The 21,744-nt window shown below is 42.4% G+C and overlaps 2 protein-coding genes across 4 annotated transcripts; one reads left to right on the forward strand and one right to left on the reverse strand.

The window, feature by feature from the left end:
* Positions 1-201: 201 nt before the first annotated feature.
* Positions 202-5,560, forward strand: irf7 (interferon regulatory factor 7). Of its 2 annotated transcripts, XM_030054547.1 has the most exons (10): positions 202-300; positions 998-1,151; positions 1,576-1,747; positions 1,839-1,927; positions 2,111-2,162; positions 2,321-2,452; positions 2,729-2,931; positions 3,609-3,810; positions 3,991-4,106; positions 4,290-5,560. In XM_030054547.1, the coding sequence occupies exons 1-10, from the start codon at positions 293-295 to the stop codon at positions 4,455-4,457; spliced, it is 1,296 nt and encodes a 431-aa protein (XP_029910407.1). In that variant the 5' UTR covers positions 202-292; the 3' UTR covers positions 4,458-5,560. The 2 variants fall into 2 exon arrangements, with proteins under 2 accessions (XP_029910407.1, XP_029910408.1); XM_030054548.1 differs by lacking the exon at positions 4,290-5,560 and having other exon boundaries at positions 3,609-3,799; positions 3,991-4,072.
* A 560-nt stretch (positions 5,561-6,120) lies between these two features.
* phrf1 (PHD and ring finger domains 1) lies at positions 6,121-20,074 on the reverse strand. 2 transcript variants are annotated; one of them, XM_030053329.1, is made up of 20 exons: positions 19,985-20,074; positions 19,040-19,116; positions 18,562-18,709; positions 18,315-18,449; positions 17,945-18,138; positions 17,743-17,826; positions 17,423-17,556; positions 17,141-17,232; positions 16,634-16,812; positions 15,977-16,109; positions 15,708-15,832; positions 15,408-15,598; positions 15,112-15,234; positions 14,777-14,931; positions 11,923-14,227; positions 10,337-11,511; positions 10,024-10,100; positions 9,405-9,569; positions 9,081-9,209; positions 6,121-8,637 (listed from the first exon to the last, which is right to left on the reverse strand). In XM_030053329.1, exons 3-20 carry the CDS (start codon positions 18,647-18,649, stop codon positions 8,485-8,487), a joined length of 5,637 nt encoding a protein of 1,878 aa, XP_029909189.1. In that variant the 5' UTR covers positions 18,650-18,709; positions 19,040-19,116; positions 19,985-20,074; the 3' UTR covers positions 6,121-8,484. The 2 variants fall into 2 exon arrangements, with proteins under 2 accessions (XP_029909189.1, XP_029909188.1); XM_030053328.1 differs by having other exon boundaries at positions 18,562-18,713.
* Positions 20,075-21,744: the final 1,670 nt, after the last annotated feature.

A 21,744-nucleotide genomic window follows, 5' to 3' on the forward strand; every position in this document is an offset into this window, starting at 1 on the left:
TTATTTAATCGATGATCCCGAGTGTGCATCCTGTCCGACGGGGTGTGCCTTCGATTTGGCAACCATAAGCATTCTGGCAGTCTGTTTCTTGCCCCGAGTGAGGGAGAAAGTCTCGCTTCTCCTTGAATCAAACGCACCCCTTCGTGCTATCGGAAATACCGGCACCACAAGGACTCTCCTCCCACTCAGCCGGAGGGGGTGTGAGGCGATATAAAAGCATGCGACTATTGCGATGCAAAGAAGCAGTGTAGCACTTCTTTAAGAACGCCGAGGGACCACGACTGTAGAAGAAATGCAAAGGTAGGAGGAGTGCATAAAATATCAAAGATCAAAATCTCTCTCTCTCTCTCTCTCTCTCTCTCTCTCTCTCTCTCTCTCTCTCTCTCTCTCTCTCTCTCTCTCTCTCTCTCTCTCTCCCATCTTTCTAGTAATGTTAAGCGGGTTTACATGTGTTGTGATTTCGTCAGAATGCCAGGCTGATGGCAGATTTGTACAAGGAGCTTCATTCACAGGCTTGTCTGTTCTGCGCCTTTAGAGTCAGTAAATGTGTTAGTAAACGTGAAATCTTCAGTTTGGCCATTTGTTGACTCTCAAGAGCAAACTTAGCGGTTTTGCCCAAACCGTTTACGTCATACATAAAGCCTGGAGCAGTGCCGAGTGGGATGGTCCAAGTCTCTGCTCGCTTTGGTGGAGCATTGTACTTTAGGCTCTGCAGAGTGCATGCACAGTATGAGAATAGAGTGTGACTCTGTCTGGTTGCTGTCGATGGATTATAAGTGTTTTTATTTCCTCTTTCCCCAGAATGAAATGTTCATTTAAAGAGCAGTGAAAGTTTAAGACGCACGCACGCACGCGCACACACACACAAACACACACACACACACACACACACACACACACACACCACACACACGACAGTACAAGACAGTTAATGCACTCTGCATAAACTTAAATTCTCTCTCTGTCTCTCTGCCTTTCTCTCTCTCTCTCTTCACAGTCCCCCCAAGCCACAGTTTGCCAACTGGCTCATAGAGCAGGTGCAGACCGGCCAGTACAAGGGCCTGTGTTACGTGGAGCAAAACAAGTTCAGAGTCCCCTGGAAGCACAACTCCAGAAAGGACTGCAACGATGAGGACAGTAAAATATTCAGGGTAAGTCAGTTTCCTGTATCATGTGACTGCGGTGCTGTGGGAGGGTGGAAAAACCTGTTTTGATAAAGTGTTTATGGCCTTGAAAGTATTTACTGTAATGAACTTATTAACACCATAAGAGGTCTAGAAGGCATAGTAAAACTCCCAAGTCCCTCTTGGAATATTATAGTGATAGGAGATAAAAATGCAGTTACATATTATATGGCCATTTAATATAGTACCACATGCACAAGTTGTTATGGGGATATTATATTAATTGTTCTGGGATGGATTGCTTCACTCCATTAGGGTCAGAGTGCTCATTATGGCAGGTGTCAGTTACAGCTGGAGACAAGTAAAGTACTGTTTTGTCATTTGCAAGACATGGCTAATATAGATTGCAATACTGTTGCTTTATTTAAATTGTCATTTTAATGGTTCACAGGCATGGGCAGTGGCAAGTGGTAAAATCAATGAGTTCCCTAACGACAAAGCCAAGTGGAAAACCAACTTCCGCTGCGCGCTGAACAACCTCACCAAGCGCTTCAAGATGGTCAGTGATAATTCCAAGAATTCGGAGGATCCTCATAAAATCTATGAGATCATCAACACTGAGTGTAAGGCATTAGTAATCCAGGACTTCCTTGGGAGTAATGCGGGACCATTTTGAATCGGATGACTTATAATGTGTAATATCTTCCTCTGCAGATAACTACGAAAGCCAGCAAACAGACGACTCCCCTGATGATTTCGACATCTACAGCTCCCCGATCGAATACTTGCCTTCAGGCACTGAGGTAGAGTACTGGGTGCAACCACCACACTGTAGCATACATTAACACACTCTTCACTCATCTTTATTCTATCATGTTAACTGATCTCCCACTGGCTTTTTTTTCCCTCATATTATTTGCCGCTCTTTATCTGAAATGCTAAAGTTTTGTCTCTTTTTCTTTTCTTTTTTTTTTTTCTCCTAACAGCACATTCTTCTCAACCATTTAATGACCTTAGACCTTGGCAGTAATCAAGCAGGTACAGTGCCTTATCCTGTGAACAGCAGGAAATTATTCTATTCAGCCATTCCTGTCCTTCAACTTGTTAATTTGGCGGAAGGATGTTTTTGTGATTATAACGCATGGCTAAACGGGGGTGATCTGTGTTTAATTGTTTTTAACTGTTGACCGTGACAGAAGAGCAGCAATGGACAGAGAACTACGGCCAGCAGCCCGCAGCCGTCCCTGTCAGCTACCCTGCCATTCAGCCTGCAGCAGCAGAGCCACTGCCGGGCTCAGGGACCCACACACAACCACCCATCTACTGCCGTATGTTCAGCCGCTAGATAAACCACATTCCTTAAATATAGTCCATATGCATTGTTAAAACTTTAGTCCAAAATAGCAGCATATGGCAGAAGTTCAGCCGTTTTTTTTTTTTTTTTTTTTTTTTTTTTCAGAATTGTTCAGCCATTATACACAATTTTGTCTTCCCTTTAATTCATGTGTTTAAGTCTAAATTTATCCAGTTAGATTGTAACTGGACACGTTTGTACACAAACTGTAATCCTTAACATTTTATTGTTAACTGTTTTCTCTTCACAGCAAATCCAGAGCCAGTGTTCAGCTCACCTCCCCAGCCATCCATCTATGACCTGGAGATCTCTATCCACTACAGGAAAAGAGAAATGCTAAAGTTTTCGCTGCGCAGTCCACGTGTGCAGCTCCACTACCAGCAAGAGGCCCCTGAACTCAACGCCCAGCCCATTTGCTTCCCCACCACTGCCGGCCTGCTGGACCGCAAACAGGTACAACACGATTTTCATTTGTTGAAAAATTTACCTAAAAAATTGAACACAGTTACAGAGGCAACTGTTGGCAATGTGACCTGCATTCATTGGTGCACTTTGTGAAGCAGTTACTTGAGAGAAGCAGAAAAAAAAATCAGTGTTAACATAAGATTATATTATCTGTCCCATTGCAGAACAAAAGCCTCTTTCTAGACTCACCATTCTGCACCGATGTTCAAAAACTGTACAGGAAGAAATTCAGCAGAAAAGAGGAAGAGATACTGATCTCTGCCTGAGCTGAGCTGAGTAGGGAACGGAACTCTTATTTTTTTTGTCCCAAGTATAAAAACTTGTTCTTACCATGCTATCACTCCCTCCACCTGTGTGTGTAACCCACTGCAGCACGCAGCAAGTCCATGTCTGTTCTGTGGTTAGAGCTGAAAGTCTGGTAAAGACCTGAACTGAAACTGAAACTGAGGTCTACGTAAAGCAGGCAGGATGAGGGAATGTGGGTATACCCACCCAGACAAATTAATGAAAGGAATGCATTGAAGATCACATACTGGGGAAATGTATCAGTATTACAAAGGATGGGATTTTGTCTTTTACATTGATTTATATTGCTGCATTAACCTGTGCATTTTTATTGTATGGCATTAACAGTTTTTTTCTCAACACAACTTCCTATCCACCAGATTGAGTACACCGAGCGCATCCTTAATAGCATCCAGAGAGGCCTACTCCTGGAGGTACGGGACACAGGGATCTATGCCTGCAGGCAGGATAGGTGCCATGTGTTTGCCAGTACAAATGACCCCAGTGTGGCCCATCCAGATCCAAGGAAGCTGCCCCCAAATACCATGATTGAGCTCCTCAGCTTTGAGAAGTATGTAAATGGTAGGTGTGGATGAAATCTGTTCCCAAGAGGCATTTTTACAAAACAGAGCTAGCATTATTGAACTATTGGCAAGGCTTGGGTGTTAAGAAAGTCTAATCCGTAAATCTAGTTAGCTTTTGTCTGAAGTCAGCTTTAGGTGTACAGTACAATGTTCATGCTTTGGCCTGGATGTGTTTCAGAACTTAAGCAGTTTAAAGAGAACAACGGTGGCTCCCCTGACTACACCATCAACATGTGCTTCGGAGAGAAGTTTCCCGATGGAAAACCCCTGGAGAAGAAGCTCATCGTAGTCAAGGTAGCGCTCGGTCTTATCTCCTGTGACCATCACCTTGCAAACACATAGGGGTTCAGCCTCCTTAGAATGTGTAAAATCTAGAACCACAGTTCAGCTGTCATCGTTCTCTCTCTCTCCACATAATCTGTCTTTTGTCTTCCTCTTTTTTTCATCTCACATCTGTCTCTCCCTCTCCTCCTCCAGGTGGTTCCTCTGATCTGTCGACACTTTCATGAGATGGCACAGCTGGAGGGGGCCTCATCTCTTCACAGCGCCAACGTCAGCCTGCAGATTTCACACAACAGCCTCTATGATCTCATTAACTCTGTTTTCAGTCTGCCGATAGCTGAAGATCCGTTGCAGGTCTTCTAGACTAGATATTGCAAGTTCACCTCCCACTGACTTCTTCTAGCCCTCTATAAAAACTCCCAAGCCTAGCCAAATGGCGAGCGAATCCTGTGGCATCCTGAACATGGCAGCTGAGGCCACAAGCACAGTTCGAGGTTACCACACTTAATGAAGCTCCATTCCATTTTGGGCTAGAAATATGTCTTATGTTTTGCACTCATCTTCTGTTCACTTTATGAATTCTTTTCTAATAGCACTCTTAAAGTATTGGAAAATGCTGACTTTATTAATATCCTTGCACCGTTGATCCAGGTAGATACAGAATTGTCCAGTATTGGACTGATATTTTACTTGAGTTGATGTTATCAAAAGGCCAGTGGTCTGGAGTTATACTAGAGTTTTATACAAACAATTACTTGTAAAGGTCAAATCATCTCCATAACGTGTGATTCATTTGATTTTATATCAGACAGAGGAAGGCTAGCATGCTGTAAATCTGTTCTCACACGTATTTTTGTAAAATATTTCTTGCAAAGTTAGGGAATCCATGTGTCATACTTTTTTATTTATGTGTCATAACCTGTGTGTTGTTGACAATACTTTGCACTTTTGCTGGGTCATGCTGTTAACCATTACTGTTATTTTGCTGCTGTTCATCATTAACATTCAAACTAAGCCTTTAAACACTTGAATCTCACCTGGACTGTTTCTGCTACCCATATACACTGATTTGCCGTCTCATGCAGCCTGTACTGTTATATACATTACTCAGGAGATATATCTGCATCAATAAAGACTGCCGGCTGATTATTGGCTATCATAACATGTTGTTTTATACAATTTATACAATTTTTATATGATTTGTGTGAAGGATTTTTGTCTGGTTGTATGTCACATTCAGGCCCTTTTGCATTGATAAGATGCACTGACTCCATGCTACCAAGGCCATAGGCCTGAGGCATGCCAGACACAGGGAGACAAGACCAGGCAGATTTGCTCCTTTCATGAACACAGAGCTGTTGACCTCTAACACACTTAGGTAAGGATATCTCCTCTACATAAGGCATGCCAGTGAGCAACCCTCAGAATTGGTGTGGTATTACTCATTCACACTTGTAGCGCTCATACTCTTCTCTTCAGCTGATCAACAATAAACATCCTTTGCATAAGACATGACAGTTTCCTGAAATCTTCACTTTTAGACTTGATCATAATCTCACTAATTTTCCATCACAGTTTCCATAGTGTATCTGATCATCCTTGACACCTCTGCTCATTATCTACCCGGAGACTGGAATAACAAGGTACAGGGCAGGTATTTCAATAGCATCCTTGCAAGCATACACTCGAGCAAACCAGTTTTATGACCACTACAGGATTTTCTCAAACCTTTACCCTAGTCTCTGTGCAGTGCCTACCTTTGTCCATCGTAATCTGACTAGGTGATTGTTAACCTGTCACATGGTCACTGTGATAGAGGTGTAAGTATTTAGTCCAGATGAGGATTTACTCTATATGGAGGCAATATACAGTGAAAAACAAAATGCAGGGTGAAGGAAATGTTCAACAGATCATGAGACCAAACTGTTAAGGAAAATTCGTTAAAGGAGTTCCCCTGATGGACCTTCATTGCATTCCCTCAAGTTCATTCATTACATTATTTAATGATGATGCAAAATAAAGGTCACACATTGCCATTTTTTTAATTAAAACATTGTCCCAAAAAAGATATTTACAAATGATCATGCAGAACCTCTGTTTTCCATCCGCCGTGGCTCAGATTGAAATGGTAACACCAGAGAAGTCAGGTGGTTACAGGCCAAGACACTGCAGTGGTGCAAATGCCACTATGATCCTGATAGTTCATCACCTACATGAAGCCTCGCCACAGAAGTGTCAATCCAGTCAAATGTTACCACTTCAAGCACCTTAATCCTTATAGAGCATCCACTTAACAGGACTGAACATGAGCAAATAAAAGCGGAGTTAAACAAAGCCTTTTCATAACGATTTATCATGTTGTGTTCCCTCTTTGAAACACCTGGCCTATTAGATCAAGTCAATCAAGACAGTGAAATACATTCAGATGAACATGAGCACCTCTTGTCAGTTTCTCACTCACACCTCCATTTCATAGACCAATAAATTTCAGTGACAAGGAACAAGGCAAGTCCACCCACTCCCAGAGTCTGTGCTGTATCTGTACTGTAGGCACACACGCTATAAACACAAATCCTCAACAAGCAGAGATGATTTTTCTTTCTCTCTTGAACACATACTCAACTTAGGTGTAATATGTTCAATCAGGATTAGCAAAAGATACCAAAAAGACTCCGGTTTGCCTAAAAAAATGTGCATCCAGATCATGATTAATTTAACACAGACTTCATAGTTGACAGTGAAACAATACAACCATGTGTTTGCTCGTCTTATTCCCTCCCATCTCAACATTTGTCAGTGCTGTGGTGTCCTGCATAGGCCCATGTACTTATAAAACACAGCCAATGTGAAATGCATTCCATTAACTTCAACATATGGAATAGAAATCGATTTGATATAAGCTTGCAATTATCAAATTATCAAATATGAGATTGCTAAACAGATGCATCGCAGCTGACGCACATTTTAATACAAGAGGAAATGTGGTTTATATTAATTATCTCCGTGGACAAGAGAGCACCAAGTTGGACAGCAACAAAACCTGCGCTTGAAACATGATTTGCATGAAGGCGGGGTTGTACCTCATTGGGTCACAAGAAGCAAATTCTGTTTGACAATCCCTCTAACTGAAATAAAATCAAAGTTATACTACATACCGAGTATATAATGTGTTAAGTGTTAAGTCTGCTGCTTGATACAGAATGCCCCAGACACATTAAAATTCACTTATTCAGGGAAACAGTGTGATCATTTTTATTTTTCCCTGTTTGGCACATGAACCAATGAGCCACTTGCTACGTAGTTCTCCCCATTTAAATTATAGGCTGATAAAAAGACAATGGTGAGTTTCAAAACTTTCAAAGAAGTATTTTAAGAAAACACAGAAGTCAAAAGATGACGTCTACTATTGGAGAAGTGGGTCTTTTTCATTTCACACTTCGGAGCTAAAATCAGCTCTACTACGCTGGCCCCCCGTTTTTCCTGTTATGCACCAATGTTCATTGTGGATGGTTAATTATCAGTCATCACAATGCAGCTTAGCTCAGTAGTTCAATACATAAGTCACTTAATGTTATGTTAAATCATAAGTCATTATACAGTACACGCGGACATCAGAGATGTGGAAGACCGATAACAGAGGCATTTGAAAATACAAAACATAAATCAATTAAATTTATGAACCATAAACATTCAATCATTCACGACAGGGATCCAAACTGAAAGGTAACATACAAGTGGATATCAAATCTATATTATTTACAACCAAATCTAAAATTGTTTTATTAGTCTACCTATATTTTTCTACAAAAATTGCATAACAGTGTCTTTCCTCAATGTGACAATCTTCTTAAATAAATCTCTTCTTAAGTAAATCTCAGCTTATTTTCTATTCCATTTCTTAACCAACAAAATTGCTTGCCACTGATAAATACCCCTTCCCTCCCACAAAAACAAAAAGGCCATAGAAAACTAAAGGTCCACACTGCATCCTCTAAGACATTATGCCTGTAGAGGAAAGCTACCTGAATTATCACTCAATGAGAGGGGTCTTTGAGATCTGCCTCTTTAAGACACAACCTCTGGATCTCTCATTAAGCTTTGAAGCAGAACTACACAATGACCGGTGATGGCAGTGACAGTCCGAGAGCGACACACCACTGGGTTTTTCTTCAAGTGATCAACAAAAAAGTGTTTGTTTTCTCAAAAATGCATGAAAATGCAAAAGTGGATGCAATGGAGAACACCCCAGTTCCACCTCAAAGCAGTGAACAGAAACAAATATAGCACTATTGAGTCCACACCCAATGGTATGATCCAGTGGGAATAACACAAAGATGAGTATGTTTGAGTGCTTGGGAGGGGTGCTGCCGTTCTTGGCCACGTTTCTTCTTCATGGACTCTCAGAGTTTTTCATGGCCTCTGCTTGTGTCTTCCCTTCCTCTCCTTTCTTATGTTTCCGGGCGTGTTTGTATTTGTCCACGTATGCCTTGACCAGATTGGCCACCTTCACTGGGTTGATCTCCCCACTCTTGCTGTGGCATACCTGATGACCAGGGGCAGAATTACATGCAGGTTACTCAGGAAAAAAAACAAAAACACACTCAAAAAACAAAACAAAACAAACAAAAAACACCGACATGTACGCCCTTTTCGAATGGGTTTAGTTTTACAGTAGGATGTCAGGTTTTTTATGTATGACAGATGTCCTCAGTAAAATTGGTCTTGCCCGAATCAAACATGTCCTTTCCTTTGATAAATTTAATCCTGTCCAAATGGAAACCCATGTATCATATTTAACAGACAGACATGTTCGCAAAGGTTATTATCAATATCAGATACTACAGGCCCTTTATCTGAACTAATCCTGCTCAAATAAGCCTTTAGTCACAGAGAAATATCCCAGCTGATTTATCAAAAAGCTACTGGGCTTAAACTTCCTGAGGGAATGAGTAAGCTTTCAATATCTTGGCAAAACATATATCCCACCTTCTGGACCGCCTTGCGTAGAATCTCTTTGTATTCATCTTTGTTGATATCTCTCTTCTGGTAGAATGGCTTGATGGCTAGCTTCACTTCCTCTATAGCTCTCTCTTGCATGTGCAGCTTCTTCAAATACTGTGGGCAGGAATGAAGCATCACTCATGTCATATTGAATCACAATTATTCTCAGACCACTGAGGCCCCAACAGAACATTCAGAAATTTGTGCTTTAATTGGCTTGATGTCTGTTCTATTTATTATATACAGCTCTGCATTTGAGAAAGCAGAGATAACATGACTCTATTCTGAAACAATGAAAGCCCACTTCACCTTGTCTTTCCTCGACAGATCCCCTTCCTCTGCCTCACTGGTCTCCCCTTGCCCAGTGGTAGATAACCCTTGAGGAAGTACACCATCAGAGCTAGAGGAGGCACTGAGGTTACCAGCACCACCCTTCTTAGAGGGGTCAGTGCCAGGGACAGCACCTGGGGTGTCCTGTGAGAGTCAGGGGGGGTGTATGCAAAATAATAAATTAGATATTGTGAAAATAAGAGAAGAAAAAAAAAAACATCAATGGATGAAAAATGAAATGGATGAAATGAAAAATGAAAAAACAATGGATAACTGCAGATAAAAGCTGTGGCCTGCACCACATCATTTTAACATTATCTTAAAGACTGTTATTTTGGAGGAGTGGTTTCCTCATCAGCATAACAAAACAAGTTTTGGTTTCCATAGTTCATGTTTAACTTTCATTTCGCCTGAAATCGTTTCAGCATCAGTTGCAGTTTCAGTCACATGACTAAGGCAACGACAACACAGTTGCTCACTTTAAGTAAAGACTGCCACCCTCTGGTCATTTAATCACTGCAACAGACAGAAGGCTTCTGAAATAGCTGGATGCTGCATGTATCTGAGTGGCTGTGCAGTAACAAGTGGCGGATCCTACCTGACTGAGTGACTGAATCGAGGAAGAGGGTCTGCGAGCTCCTTCTTGCTTCAGTTTCAGTTTATACAGCGCCAGCTCTGAAAAGGGGGGAAAAAGATGAGAAAAGAAACATTCAAAAAGCTTTTAACCTGAGAGCCATATATGTAAAACATTTTTTGATCCCTGCTTAGTAAAATAAAGATTAAATATTCCAACTTTTTGGTAACTGATGTGTGTATCAGTATCAATGAGAAAAAACAGCCATATAGTCCATTATATGTTCTTGTTAATGTCTATTGGTAGAAAGCAAATTAGATCTACTGGAAATACTCACTACTTGCAGATTTCTCAGGTTGAGGTCCATCTGGCTCCTGTATGTTCCAGGTAACCCTTTTCACTGGGGTTTTGGATTTGGCTCCAGTTGTGGCCGGCGCCTGCTCTCCTTCACTCTTCGCCTGCTCCCCTTCCTTCTCCTGTTTGACAGTGGCACCACTTCCCTCTGTCTTCTCCGACTTCACAAAGTCAAGGTTGTCCAGCATCACGTCCACATTGAAGTCATCGTCAGACTCTGAGAGCTGCTCAGGTTCCTGCTTTACTGGGGCTGTCAAAACAACAGGGCTTGGTTGTCCTGTGGGGGGCGCTGATGCTGGTGGAGGAGAGCTTTCCCTCTGGAGACTGTCTGCTGTGACAGCTGAGGATGTGGAAGGTTGACTGGCCACTGTCAAAAACGAGGTGACATTAGTGGGTGACTGATGGCTCATCTCTGGAGAAGTGGGCTCAGATTTAATTGTGACAGTTTCATAAGTTTCTTTGATGGGAACCACTTTCTCTTCTTTGATGTCCTTATCTATGTCTTTGACATCCACTGGAGGTGTTTCAATTTCTTCTTTCTTGAGTGGTTTTACACTTGGAGAGTCTTCAAATATATCAAGAGAAGGCATTTTCTCTTTTTTGATTTCTAGTTGTGTGACCAGTCCTGTTGAGGCTTTGCTCTCTGGCCTGAGGTCTTTATTTTCCTTTTTAACCTCAGAAACGGAGGTGCAGGATGGCATCTCACTCTTTTTCATTTTAGCATCTTTGACTTCTTTGATGGAGCTTCGAGAGAGATCCTTCTCTTTCCTCTTGTCTTTTAATTGTCTTGTGTCTTTAGAGGATGAACTAGAGGATCCAGATGCTTTCTGTGAACTCTTGGATGATGCCTCTTTTTTCCTCCTCTCTCTTGAACTGGATCTAGACCTGGGTCTCTTTTTGTCTTTTGATCGTGATTCAACCTTGTCTCTTGAATAGTGCGATGATGACTGCGACCGTGCGTAATCTTTCCTCCTTTCCCTGGATTCTGATCTGGACCTGGACCTTGATCTTGATCTTGAGCGAGACCGACCACGCCTCTTATCTTTTGATGTCCGACCTCTATCACGATCACTCCTTCTGCCATCATCCCTCTCCCTGCTCCCTCGCTTAGATTTCTTCCTCCTTGATCGTTCTCTGCTGCTAGAGCTGGAGTCAGACCTAAAATCCATAATGACAGATAAGACCCTTAACTGAGAGACACTACTGGCTTCTCAGTTCTAAAGCAATCTTTACACAAAGCATTTTCACCCTGTTATTTGTGGATCAGAATCTATTAGTTTGACATCTGTATAAAGGTTTCAAACCAGGGAAAAGGGGGGCTAAAATAACCTGGATCTGATCCATTTTATGACCTTGGAGAAAACCAGTCAAGCCTCCAGGTCATGGCTATGCCAAGGTAAAATATGGAAACAGAATTCTTAATTATATTAATTCTATCCTGGTTTTATCATAACATTTTATTTTTTATTACTGTCAGCTGTGTAAAGACGGCTAAAGAAACCAAAAAACACATTACATGGTTGGCACACAGAATACTAAGCAAATGATAAGAGTCAATTACATATTTACCTGGATCGTCTTCTGTCCTTGGATCGTGATCGCTGCCTTTTCCTGCGTGATCTATCAGAGGAATCAGACTGAGAGCTGTCTGACGAGGAGCGTGCCCTCCTCCTTTCTCTCGATCTTGACCGCCTGGTAGCCCCCTCTCTGTCTCTGTCTTTGTCTTTGTCCTTGTCCTTTCCCCTCCTTCTGCCTCCCTGTCCTGAGGCATGTCGGTCTTCTCTCCGACTTCTGCCTCTCTCTGAGCTACTTGAGCTAGAGCGACGCTCCCTAGATGACCCATCTTTTTTGGAGTTGTTCTTTCCATGGCCCAATTCCCTGGCTGGGGACCTGGACTGGGAGATGGACCTGTTTGGACTGTCCTTGAGCTCAGATTTGATCTCTGCCTTTTGTTTTTTCTTGGTGGGAACTGAGCTGGATGCTAATGAATCCGTCTCGTGGATAGAGGGAGTACTATTGGAGGTTGGGACCGTCTGCCTCGTCTCATCCCCTGGATTTTCTCTGTCACTCTTTACAAGATCAAAGCTGCCAGGAAGACATGGTGTGGATTCTGTTGTCTCTAATTTCAAAGGATTTTTTAAGCTGTGGCCACAAATTTCAGGTTCCCTGGCGCTGGAGGTGGGAGCTGAGCTGGATACTGATGAATCTGTTTTATGATTAGAGGAGGTACTGTTGGGAGTTTGGACATTCTGCCCTCTCTCCTCTCCTGGGTTCTCTGTCTCAGTCTTTACGTGGCACAGGCTGTGAGGAAGAGGTGGTGTGGAATTTGTCATTACTGATTTAAAAGATTCTCTAGCATTGGCTAACCCTGGTTCTTTCTTAATTTCAATGTTAGCGAATACTGATAGTTTCTCAAATTTACTATCAGCTAATCCTGGTTCTTTCTCACGTTCATTATCATGTAATGTCTGTTTCTCAAAACTAGTGTCACGTGATCCTGGTTCGTCGTTAACGTCAGTGTAAGGTGATGTGGTTTGTCTCTTAAAATTACTATCAGCTGATCCTGGTTCTCTCTTAACTTTGACATGTTCCCTCAAGGCACCGTCCTCTTGTGATACATTATCCTGAGCATTGGTCCTCCTTGGTTCCTCCTGTGAGATCTTAATCTCCTGTGTTTCAGCTTTAACCTGAACCAAGCCTTGCTTACTTTGCCCTAACACTTCTTTCCTTCCTAGACCAGGAGCCTTCCTCTCAGATGTTGTGTGCTGGGTTTTGCTGTCATGACTCTCTCCGTCACCTTCACTGTCTGAGCTGTTGGAGTCTGACAGAGTGGGATGAAAGGGATCATACACATTACTATCTTCCCTCTCCTTTTTGACGGGTGTACATGAGGCCAGCAGCATCTGTTTATCCCTGTGCTGCCGTCTCTTTCTTGCCTCCTCATTCTCTGTATTCCAGCTCTCCTGTGTACTCCTTCCAACAACTGTGGATGATGTATTGCTTAGCCACCGCGAATGCCACGAGTTCCCACTGGAGTTAATGCGGAAGCTCACTGCTGATGATGATGCTGATGAGGAGGAAACGCATGGCTGGCTGGCTGAAGAATCAGTGGAGGAGGAGGAGGAGGAGGAAGAGGTGAACGAGTTAGAGAAGGATGATGAGGGACCTGCTCTGTCAGGTCTTTGTCTGTGGGTCTGACCGTCAGCCCTGCCTTGCTGCTGGTCTATACTTTTCTGCCTGTCCTTGTCCCCAGCAAGATTGTTAATACCCGTTTCAGGCAAGCCATTACTACTGCTGCTTCCCGTACTACTTCTGTTACTGCCACTACTACCATTGTGACTGGTGCCACCATTTGTGAGACCACTGGTCTCACGTTTTATTTTTGGTATCCTAGGCAGCACTGACACATCCACCCACACAGGCTTCGTAGGTGGCTTTTTAGGTTGGGATGATGATGATGATCTATATTTGCTCTTGGAGCTGGAGTCTGGATTGGGGTGGATTGAAGAGGAGGCGTTCCCTGTATAAGATTCACTGCGGGCACTAACTTCACTGGTTCGCCGGTGGTTAAGTCCAGGAGCGGGGCTGGGTCTGTTGGGGTGGGGGGGCTGCAAGCGAGAATGACCTGCAGGTGGTAAATGAGAATGGGGAGCTGCCTGGGTATGGCTGGCCTGGGAGGGGGAAAACGGAGACAGGCTAGGAGAGCTCTGGGAGGAGGAAGGTCTTTTCAGGAGGCTACTAGAGGATGCTGGTAGGTCTCCGTTACGTTGCAAAGAGAGAGAGCTGCTTCCTGGGTTTGGTGGCAACCCTGGGTTGGCCCGAGTGCTGGTTTCTCCTGAACTGCTGCCGGGTTTCAATGCGGGTGACAAATTCACTGTAACACAAGAAATTTGTGAATGATTAAAATGCAAATGTTAATGTTAACAGCTGGATAATCAAATTCTCTGATGTGTTTAATGATGACAGGAAGTGAAAAATGAATTCAATATCGCTAATGTTTCCCAAGGATATGGTGCAGGACAAAAAATCAGAGCTTATGCTTGATCAGAATCATCCTTCATTTGTCCAGGAAATGTTGAGTGTAGGCAACTTAAACCTACACTTGGGAACATAATAACGGCACACACACAAAAAAAAATTAACTAAAAAGAAAATCCAGCATCAGGCCTTATCATTCAACCTAAAACAATCAGCACAATTATCCACATGGTGGCTCTTGCACCTGTGGACAAGCCACTTTGAGATGGCTGAGGTTCAAAGCAGTGTGGACTTTGAAACATATTAAGAACAGCAAAAACAATACTACCAAAAATCAAGGCCAGTGTGACATCTGAAAGCCTGATACAACATTGACGCTTGCTTAAACAGTGTTTTAATCACACTGGTGACAATTTAAAAAGAAATAAGCCATACACACACTTACTTGGCTTTGTAGCCTTGAGGGAGCCATCTCTGTTGATGACCACATCCGAGCTGTCCATCAAGAGCATGCTCTGCCCTGACAGGATGCTCCCCAGCAGGTCAGGCACAGGGGTGGCCTCCATAATGCTCGCTGGCTGGGGGATGTCCATAGCCCTCCTGGTATACCATGGCAAAATCAAACATGTAATTAGGCTCGCCATAATTCCCAGACATTTACCCAAATTAGATTCCATATTGTTTACAACAAAGCTTGTGTGGAACAGTATGAGATACAAAATGTACGAGCAAGTGTGATGTTTATGACAATACATGCCAAGGCAATGGGATGAGTGATACCTGGAAAAGCTGGCAGTGATTGGTCGTGCTACAGGCTGATGAGAGCGAAGGGCAGAGTGGGAGATGCCTCGTCTCTTGGCCTCCAGCAGAGATGTGACCCGGGCGTGCTGCTCGTCATCCTCACTGATCAAGCAATATCAACAACATTCAGTTTTGAGAGATAAATTGACTAGATATCTGTACAACTACTTAAAATATCTAACATTGTATGTCTTAAAGACTTAAATGCGTACTGTCCATATACCTGAACAGCTGATGGTGCTAATCAAACAATGACTAACAACATATCTTATTACCCATCAACAAATGGATCCAAGTCACATGGATCTCCATATACAGAGAGGGAGGCAGCGCCTATGTCAGCCCGCATGCTGCCCAGACTGTGCTCTGAGGGCCGGTACACTGTGGGAAGAGATGAGCCCTTCTTGGGCTTTGCAATCCCAAGGTTACGGGCAATACGGCCACGGGGTGTTTGCTTTTTCACCACCTAGTGGAAGCAACAACACAGAAACATACTGATAAGATTCAGTGTGTCAAATATACACAGTTAAATAATGAAAAACCAACTGCCTCCTTCTGGGGTTGAACAGACTCACCATCTTTTTTCTGGATTTTGTTCTCCTTACTTTCCGTTTCCGCCTCTTCACTCCTGTACTGGCTGCTTTGCCCTTTTCACCTTTACCTGAGGATGTCTTCTTGCTTTTGCCTTTTCTCCGCTTAACTATAAAAACATTGACATTCATCCCTCAGCACTAACATATTACTATTCAGACTTCATGCTTACATGTTTATAAATCCACATGCTTACATTTTCACTCAGCTGATTTTGGTATGTGTCATGTGTTTGAATGTGCATGTGTCTTACCTGTCCTGCGCCGGCGGCTAGACATGGCACGAGGTGTGAGGTCCCGTATGTACACAGCTGTGTTGAGCCCAGCCACCACGGCGTTTATAGTCTCATCCAACCAAGTGGACTGCATCAGATACCTGGGAGCCAACTGGTCAGAGAAAGGCTGCATCAGACCCACGGACTTTCACACACCAGTCTACCTAACTCCCACACATGCACTACCCTTCAAACACAATCTCTGTGATTACCAATAAATTTAAACAAATGCCAGAAACACACATGCCAAAATTTCTCTTTTTTTTTTTTTTTTCAGAAACACCAAAAAATGTTATCAAAAAGCAACAGTCTTTGATGAGTCACAAATGTCATCTCTATAACTAATTTGCACCGTAACAAATTTCACTTGCAGGATCCAACATATGTAGCAACATGAGCATACGTTGTAATAGTGAGTTATTTTATATGGTATTAAGACCACACTCAAACAACTGGAGTCGAGGTTCTACCTTACATGAAATGCAAAGAATCCACAGCAGAATCCACACCTTCAAAAACTCTCTCTACTGAAAGGCCATGGTTATCATTATGTTTCAGCCACTGGGGCCTGCATAAGACATAGTAATAACTTGTTAAAAAAAAGCCAAGACAGAAGCGCCACGCCTCATGCCAAACCTGTGCTGTGCGTGCCTGTGTGATGCGATGGCGGTTGACGTTGGCGCGAACCCTCTCGCTCTGTTGGGTTCGGGCGATAGCTCGGGTGGGCCCTGCCGCAGAGGATCGGGAGCGACTGGTAGTGGGACGGGCGCTAGAAGAAAGGCTCTCTGTCTCACTGAGCTCCTCCGCTGAACCCCCTGGGTCAAGAAGATTTAATTGACTCATGTCAAAGGATATTGTGAAAGAATGTCTGAGTTTATACAACATTCTGTTTTGTCTGATAGTAGAATTTTTAATGTAGATTTTGTACTGCATGATGTTGTGAATAATTCTGTAAGTTAGGGAAAAAAACATGCTATAATACAATATTTTCCAAGACCAATAATTTACCTAATTCAATTATGTAAAGTAGTTGTCAAAAAAATTGTCAGATTTTTTTTTTTCTTTTTCAAAAGACTGCCTGACTGTAAAAAAACATTTTTTTTTTGAGAAACTTCAAAGTGCACAAAACTTAAAAAGGCTTACGTGAATGACGGTTATTGGCTTCACACTCAGGACAGAACCATTCCTCTACAGGAACAGCATCCAGAGGTGGTGTGAGACACTCCATATGGTAGCTACAATAACAACAACAACAACAACAACAACAACAACAACAACAAAAGAGAGAGAGAGAGAATAAAAGAGAAAAAAGTGAAAAAAGGATGCCAAAGGCACTGACAACATTTATTTGTAAACACTTTGACAAAGTGGACGATTCCAAAAATAGCTTTCCAAACACAACACAAGCATTTCTCTCCCTCTCACCCTGCGTCACACCCGTCACAGAGCAGGAGGCGGTCCTCGCGGTCACTGCCCCCACACACCTCACAGCTGGTGTGCTCCAGGTCCAAATCCACCGCATCTTCTTGACCTTCCTTCACAGGCTTTTGCACTGTGATCTGAACGAAACCATGACAACAGATATAACACACAGGCAATCACTCAACAGAAGGGATATCAAGTATAATGGCTGTTGGATAAACAAAGGCTGAATGAATGACTAAACAATGAGCAAAAATTGAGTTCCAAAAAAATCAAACCAAAACAAACAGACAATTATGTGCGTGGAAGATGAATGCACTCACCATCTTCTGCACTTTGCCTCCAAAACATTTCCTTAGGTATATGTTGCTGAAGACAATGCGGTCTACAGGGCACGAGTTTGCATTCTAAACAGCGAAGAGGAAAAACAGAGATTAGCACTGATGCATTCTGCTTCCATTAAAATGTCCTCTTAGTAATACAATGCTTGCTCCTTTGACTTCCACGACATAAAGTCCGACCCACCTTGGACCACTCAAGGATGCAATCGAGGCAGAAGTAGTGCTCACAGCTCTCCGGTGTGGCCACAGGCTGGCTGCTGAATGAATTAAGGCAGATGGGACACTTTTCTGTGTCTTCATCTGAGCTAAGCAACGCGAAGTCAGCAGAGGTTCCTCCTTCTGCTCCCTCCACAGCCTTGCCATCTTCCTCCTCCTCGTCTGAGAAAAGCAGGCACAAAGATATTATGGGTTATACTTGAAAAATAACTAACATAACATCTTAAAATGCTGTATTGTAACAAGTGATCACTCAAAATATAATTATAGAGGATATTATTCATATGCCTAGCAGAAAACTACTCTGTGTAGCTTATCGTACATTCACAGATGCTCACCATCACTCTCATCCTCCTCATCCTCTTCTTCTACCCCCTCACCATCTTCCTCTCCATTAAGGTCATCATCCTCTTCCTCCTCACCACTGTCTGAACCCCCATCCTCAGAGTCCTCTCCAACATCATCTGAGTCATCTAGAGGCAAAAACATAAACGTAACAGACAATGGGTGAGGATTCAACAAAAGCACGTCTTGATTCATTCATGAACTCCATTTCTACTGAGGAAAACAAGTTATACACGCTACCTGAGATGGCCCACACTGCTGCCCTCTTTCCTTTGCTGTGGGATGCATTGTGGTTGATCAGCTCATCCTGGCTGTCGTCTTCATCCATGGCTGACCATCAGAAGATCACCAGAACAGTTCTCTGGGACTTATTCTCTAAAAACACTTTCTGTCTTTGCAAGAGAATATATAAGGAATAAATAAAGTTTGCACAAAGTTTTTATTTATCTACTTATTGATTTCCCCACATTGTTCACATTCATGCAATAACTGTCATAGTCCATATTTAATGAGTAAAAAAGATAATGAAAGACAGTGGGTCCAAGGTGATAGTGCAATGAAAAAAATACAAATACAGTAAAAAAATAACCAAGACAAAAAAACATTACTTTATGGTGCACTAATGTGAGGTACAGTATTGACTTGTTACAAAAGTGTACTTGCTTACCAACTGAGAATAACAGGTAAGACTCACTGCATGTAAGCTAAAGCTACTCACCTTGCAAAAGACAGGTGATGAGGTAATGGCTTTGAAACCAACTTTATGGCACTACAAGATGATGCTTCACTTCAGTCCTTAAGGACAGACAGCACAAAAATTACACTGCAATCAGCAAAAGTGATAAAAGTGGCACCAACACATTGCAACAGATAAAAAAAAGAAAAGGCAGGCTGACCCCATCGTGCACAGTTTAACTTGTGCAGATGAATGGGAGTTGAGAGCATTAATCAGCAGGGTCACCTTTCCCCATTTCCTTGGCAACTTCACAAAGGAAACTGCACCAACTGGGGCAACATGTAAACAACTAAGAACGTGTAAAGGTGCAAAAAGTCATGCAGTGAAGGAGACAGTGGCAGCGATCTTAGCCAAGCCCACATGTGACAGTTCAACAGCACTACTGCCTGCAAATATACAACTAGTTTATTTTAAAAGCGTTATGAAGCCCACCGAGACAGTGGCACTGGACGTCCCATGAGGGCAGGGCACATCAGCTGTCTAAATATACGTCTCAAATTAGATTTATACTGATTTTAGGGAAACGTGTTACCCTAGCTAGCCTGCAAACTCTGCTAGGCTCATGGCTACATTTGTAAACAAAGAAGAAAACCAGATAGCAAACAGGCGACACACTACACCTCAAATAAAATGTAAAAGCAACGTGTCACACACGCACCAATGGGCTCTGAATAATACATTTGTCGCTCTGTAACATTCGTATTGTTGCACAAAAACGCCAGCAAGCCAGTTTAGCTACGCTTTGGCTAGTAACATTAGCGTCAGCATTAGCCTCGGCACTGCTAAATTTAGCTAGCGTCAACTGAGGGCTTGTTCGGGATCTGCACTGAGGACGTTCATAAAGTGGGGCACTGCCAGGCAATTTTCCATTTGGCGCACATAACGCTGATGTGCTGTTCAAACGTCCAATGTGTATTTTACACCTACCCTATTTAGTTGTGTGAGGCATGTTTTCACTGATTTGAAGTCTCCACGGTTGTTGAGTGACACCGCCGGCTGGGTACGGACGGAAATGGCCGAGCGCACTCAGATCACTGTGGCACTCTTAAAGAGACACACGAATAACTTCACCCGAGGCTTCACCGTCATCTATCAATACCTTAAAACACATAATTGATCACATCAGCAGTTTCAATCAAACGTGTTTGACCCTCCTGCTTGTTGACCCCATTTTTTGCAATAGACAAAAATAAATGAACACAAAACGAAATGATGTACAATTCAACATAAGCATGGATGTAATGTGCCCTTTAGGTTCAGTCAACACACTTTGTGATTGCTGAGTAGACTGACATCAGTATTTATATCTTTAAATCATAGCTGCACATCATAATAATGAGTAGCAAGCTGCTGTAAGTTTTTAAAGAGGAAGGCCTTTTGAAAACAGTGTTGATTTTAATGTTAATAGCCCTATTAGCCTAGAGTAGGGTTGTTGTTTTTACAGCAAAGTCATATTTATCTTTATTTACCACCGCATCACTCCCTAAAATACACTGAATTTCGTTTTTATTTAGTTCTCTGCTCAAGGCATGGGCTACATCATGTATAATTTCTTTAAATTTATACATTCACTTTTTACAAACATTAGTGTCACTGAATGAAGAAGCCTTTCTGCAAGACTAACGTGAGCTGTACTGAATACCACATTTTGTGAATTAAACTACACACAAATGTGCAGCGGATTTATCAAAACAGCCATCAAGTGTTTGTCGCCCCCTGCCGGTGACTGTAAATACAGACAAAACAGCTGTTACATAACACGAGGTAATCCTGATTTGCTACTTTGTATAGTGAGGTAATGTGTATCCTGTCTGGGGACTTTTCTCTAAATAACCCCCGCACAGCTGTAAATAGACCAAAAATGGCTTAGGGAGGGTTAAACCTCGCGCAGATAAATTGTACAGAATGTGTCATGCGGAGTCCGATCGTGTCATATCACACACAACTGAGAACGCCATGTTCCCTTTCTGACAGGACCACATCAGACGCTTTATTGTTATTACCTATAAAGCAACGAAATCCTTCCACCAACATGCCCAGCTAGTTCGACAATAATTTATTTTTCGTGCTTTACATTAGAAATCCATGTGGCGTGGTGTCAACTCATAGTCAACGGTGACAAAAATCATTCCTAGAGACCGAGCGCTACTGTAGATTATCACATTAGTTTTGCTGTAATATCCCTTTAAGATATATTGTAAGATTATCATTGTTCTTTTCATAAGTGCAAATCTCAGATCTCTTAAAGTTAAAAGTTGTGACCCTAAACATGATTATTATTATTATTAGTAGTAGTACTATTACTATTATTATTATTATTGTTGTTGTTGTTGTTGTTGTTGTTGTTGTGAAACTTACATTCAAAGCGATATTATTTAAATTCATGTTATAGATACTAGAAACTACTAGGTGGCCATTCCTCTCAGGCGGATAGGTTGGCTGAAAAATTGCGTGTTGCCTCTGTCATCATCATCACCACCATCATCATCATCATCATCATCAGATCACACTGTCATGCTGCATCCTTGGTACGTGCACAGCCACACTCTCCTCATGGCAACACTGTACACAAGCAAGCCGAGTTCAACCACTTTGAACTGTAGGGGTAGGGGCGTCCTTTGTCAAAGCGGCTTAAAATGCGCCTTGCCCGCCTCTGAGCGCGGCTGCCAGGTCATTTTTCTTTCTCT

This window comes from Myripristis murdjan, chromosome 6 (genome assembly GCF_902150065.1).
Source record: "Myripristis murdjan chromosome 6, fMyrMur1.1, whole genome shotgun sequence".
Taxonomy (NCBI): Eukaryota; Metazoa; Chordata; class Actinopteri; order Holocentriformes; family Holocentridae; genus Myripristis; species Myripristis murdjan.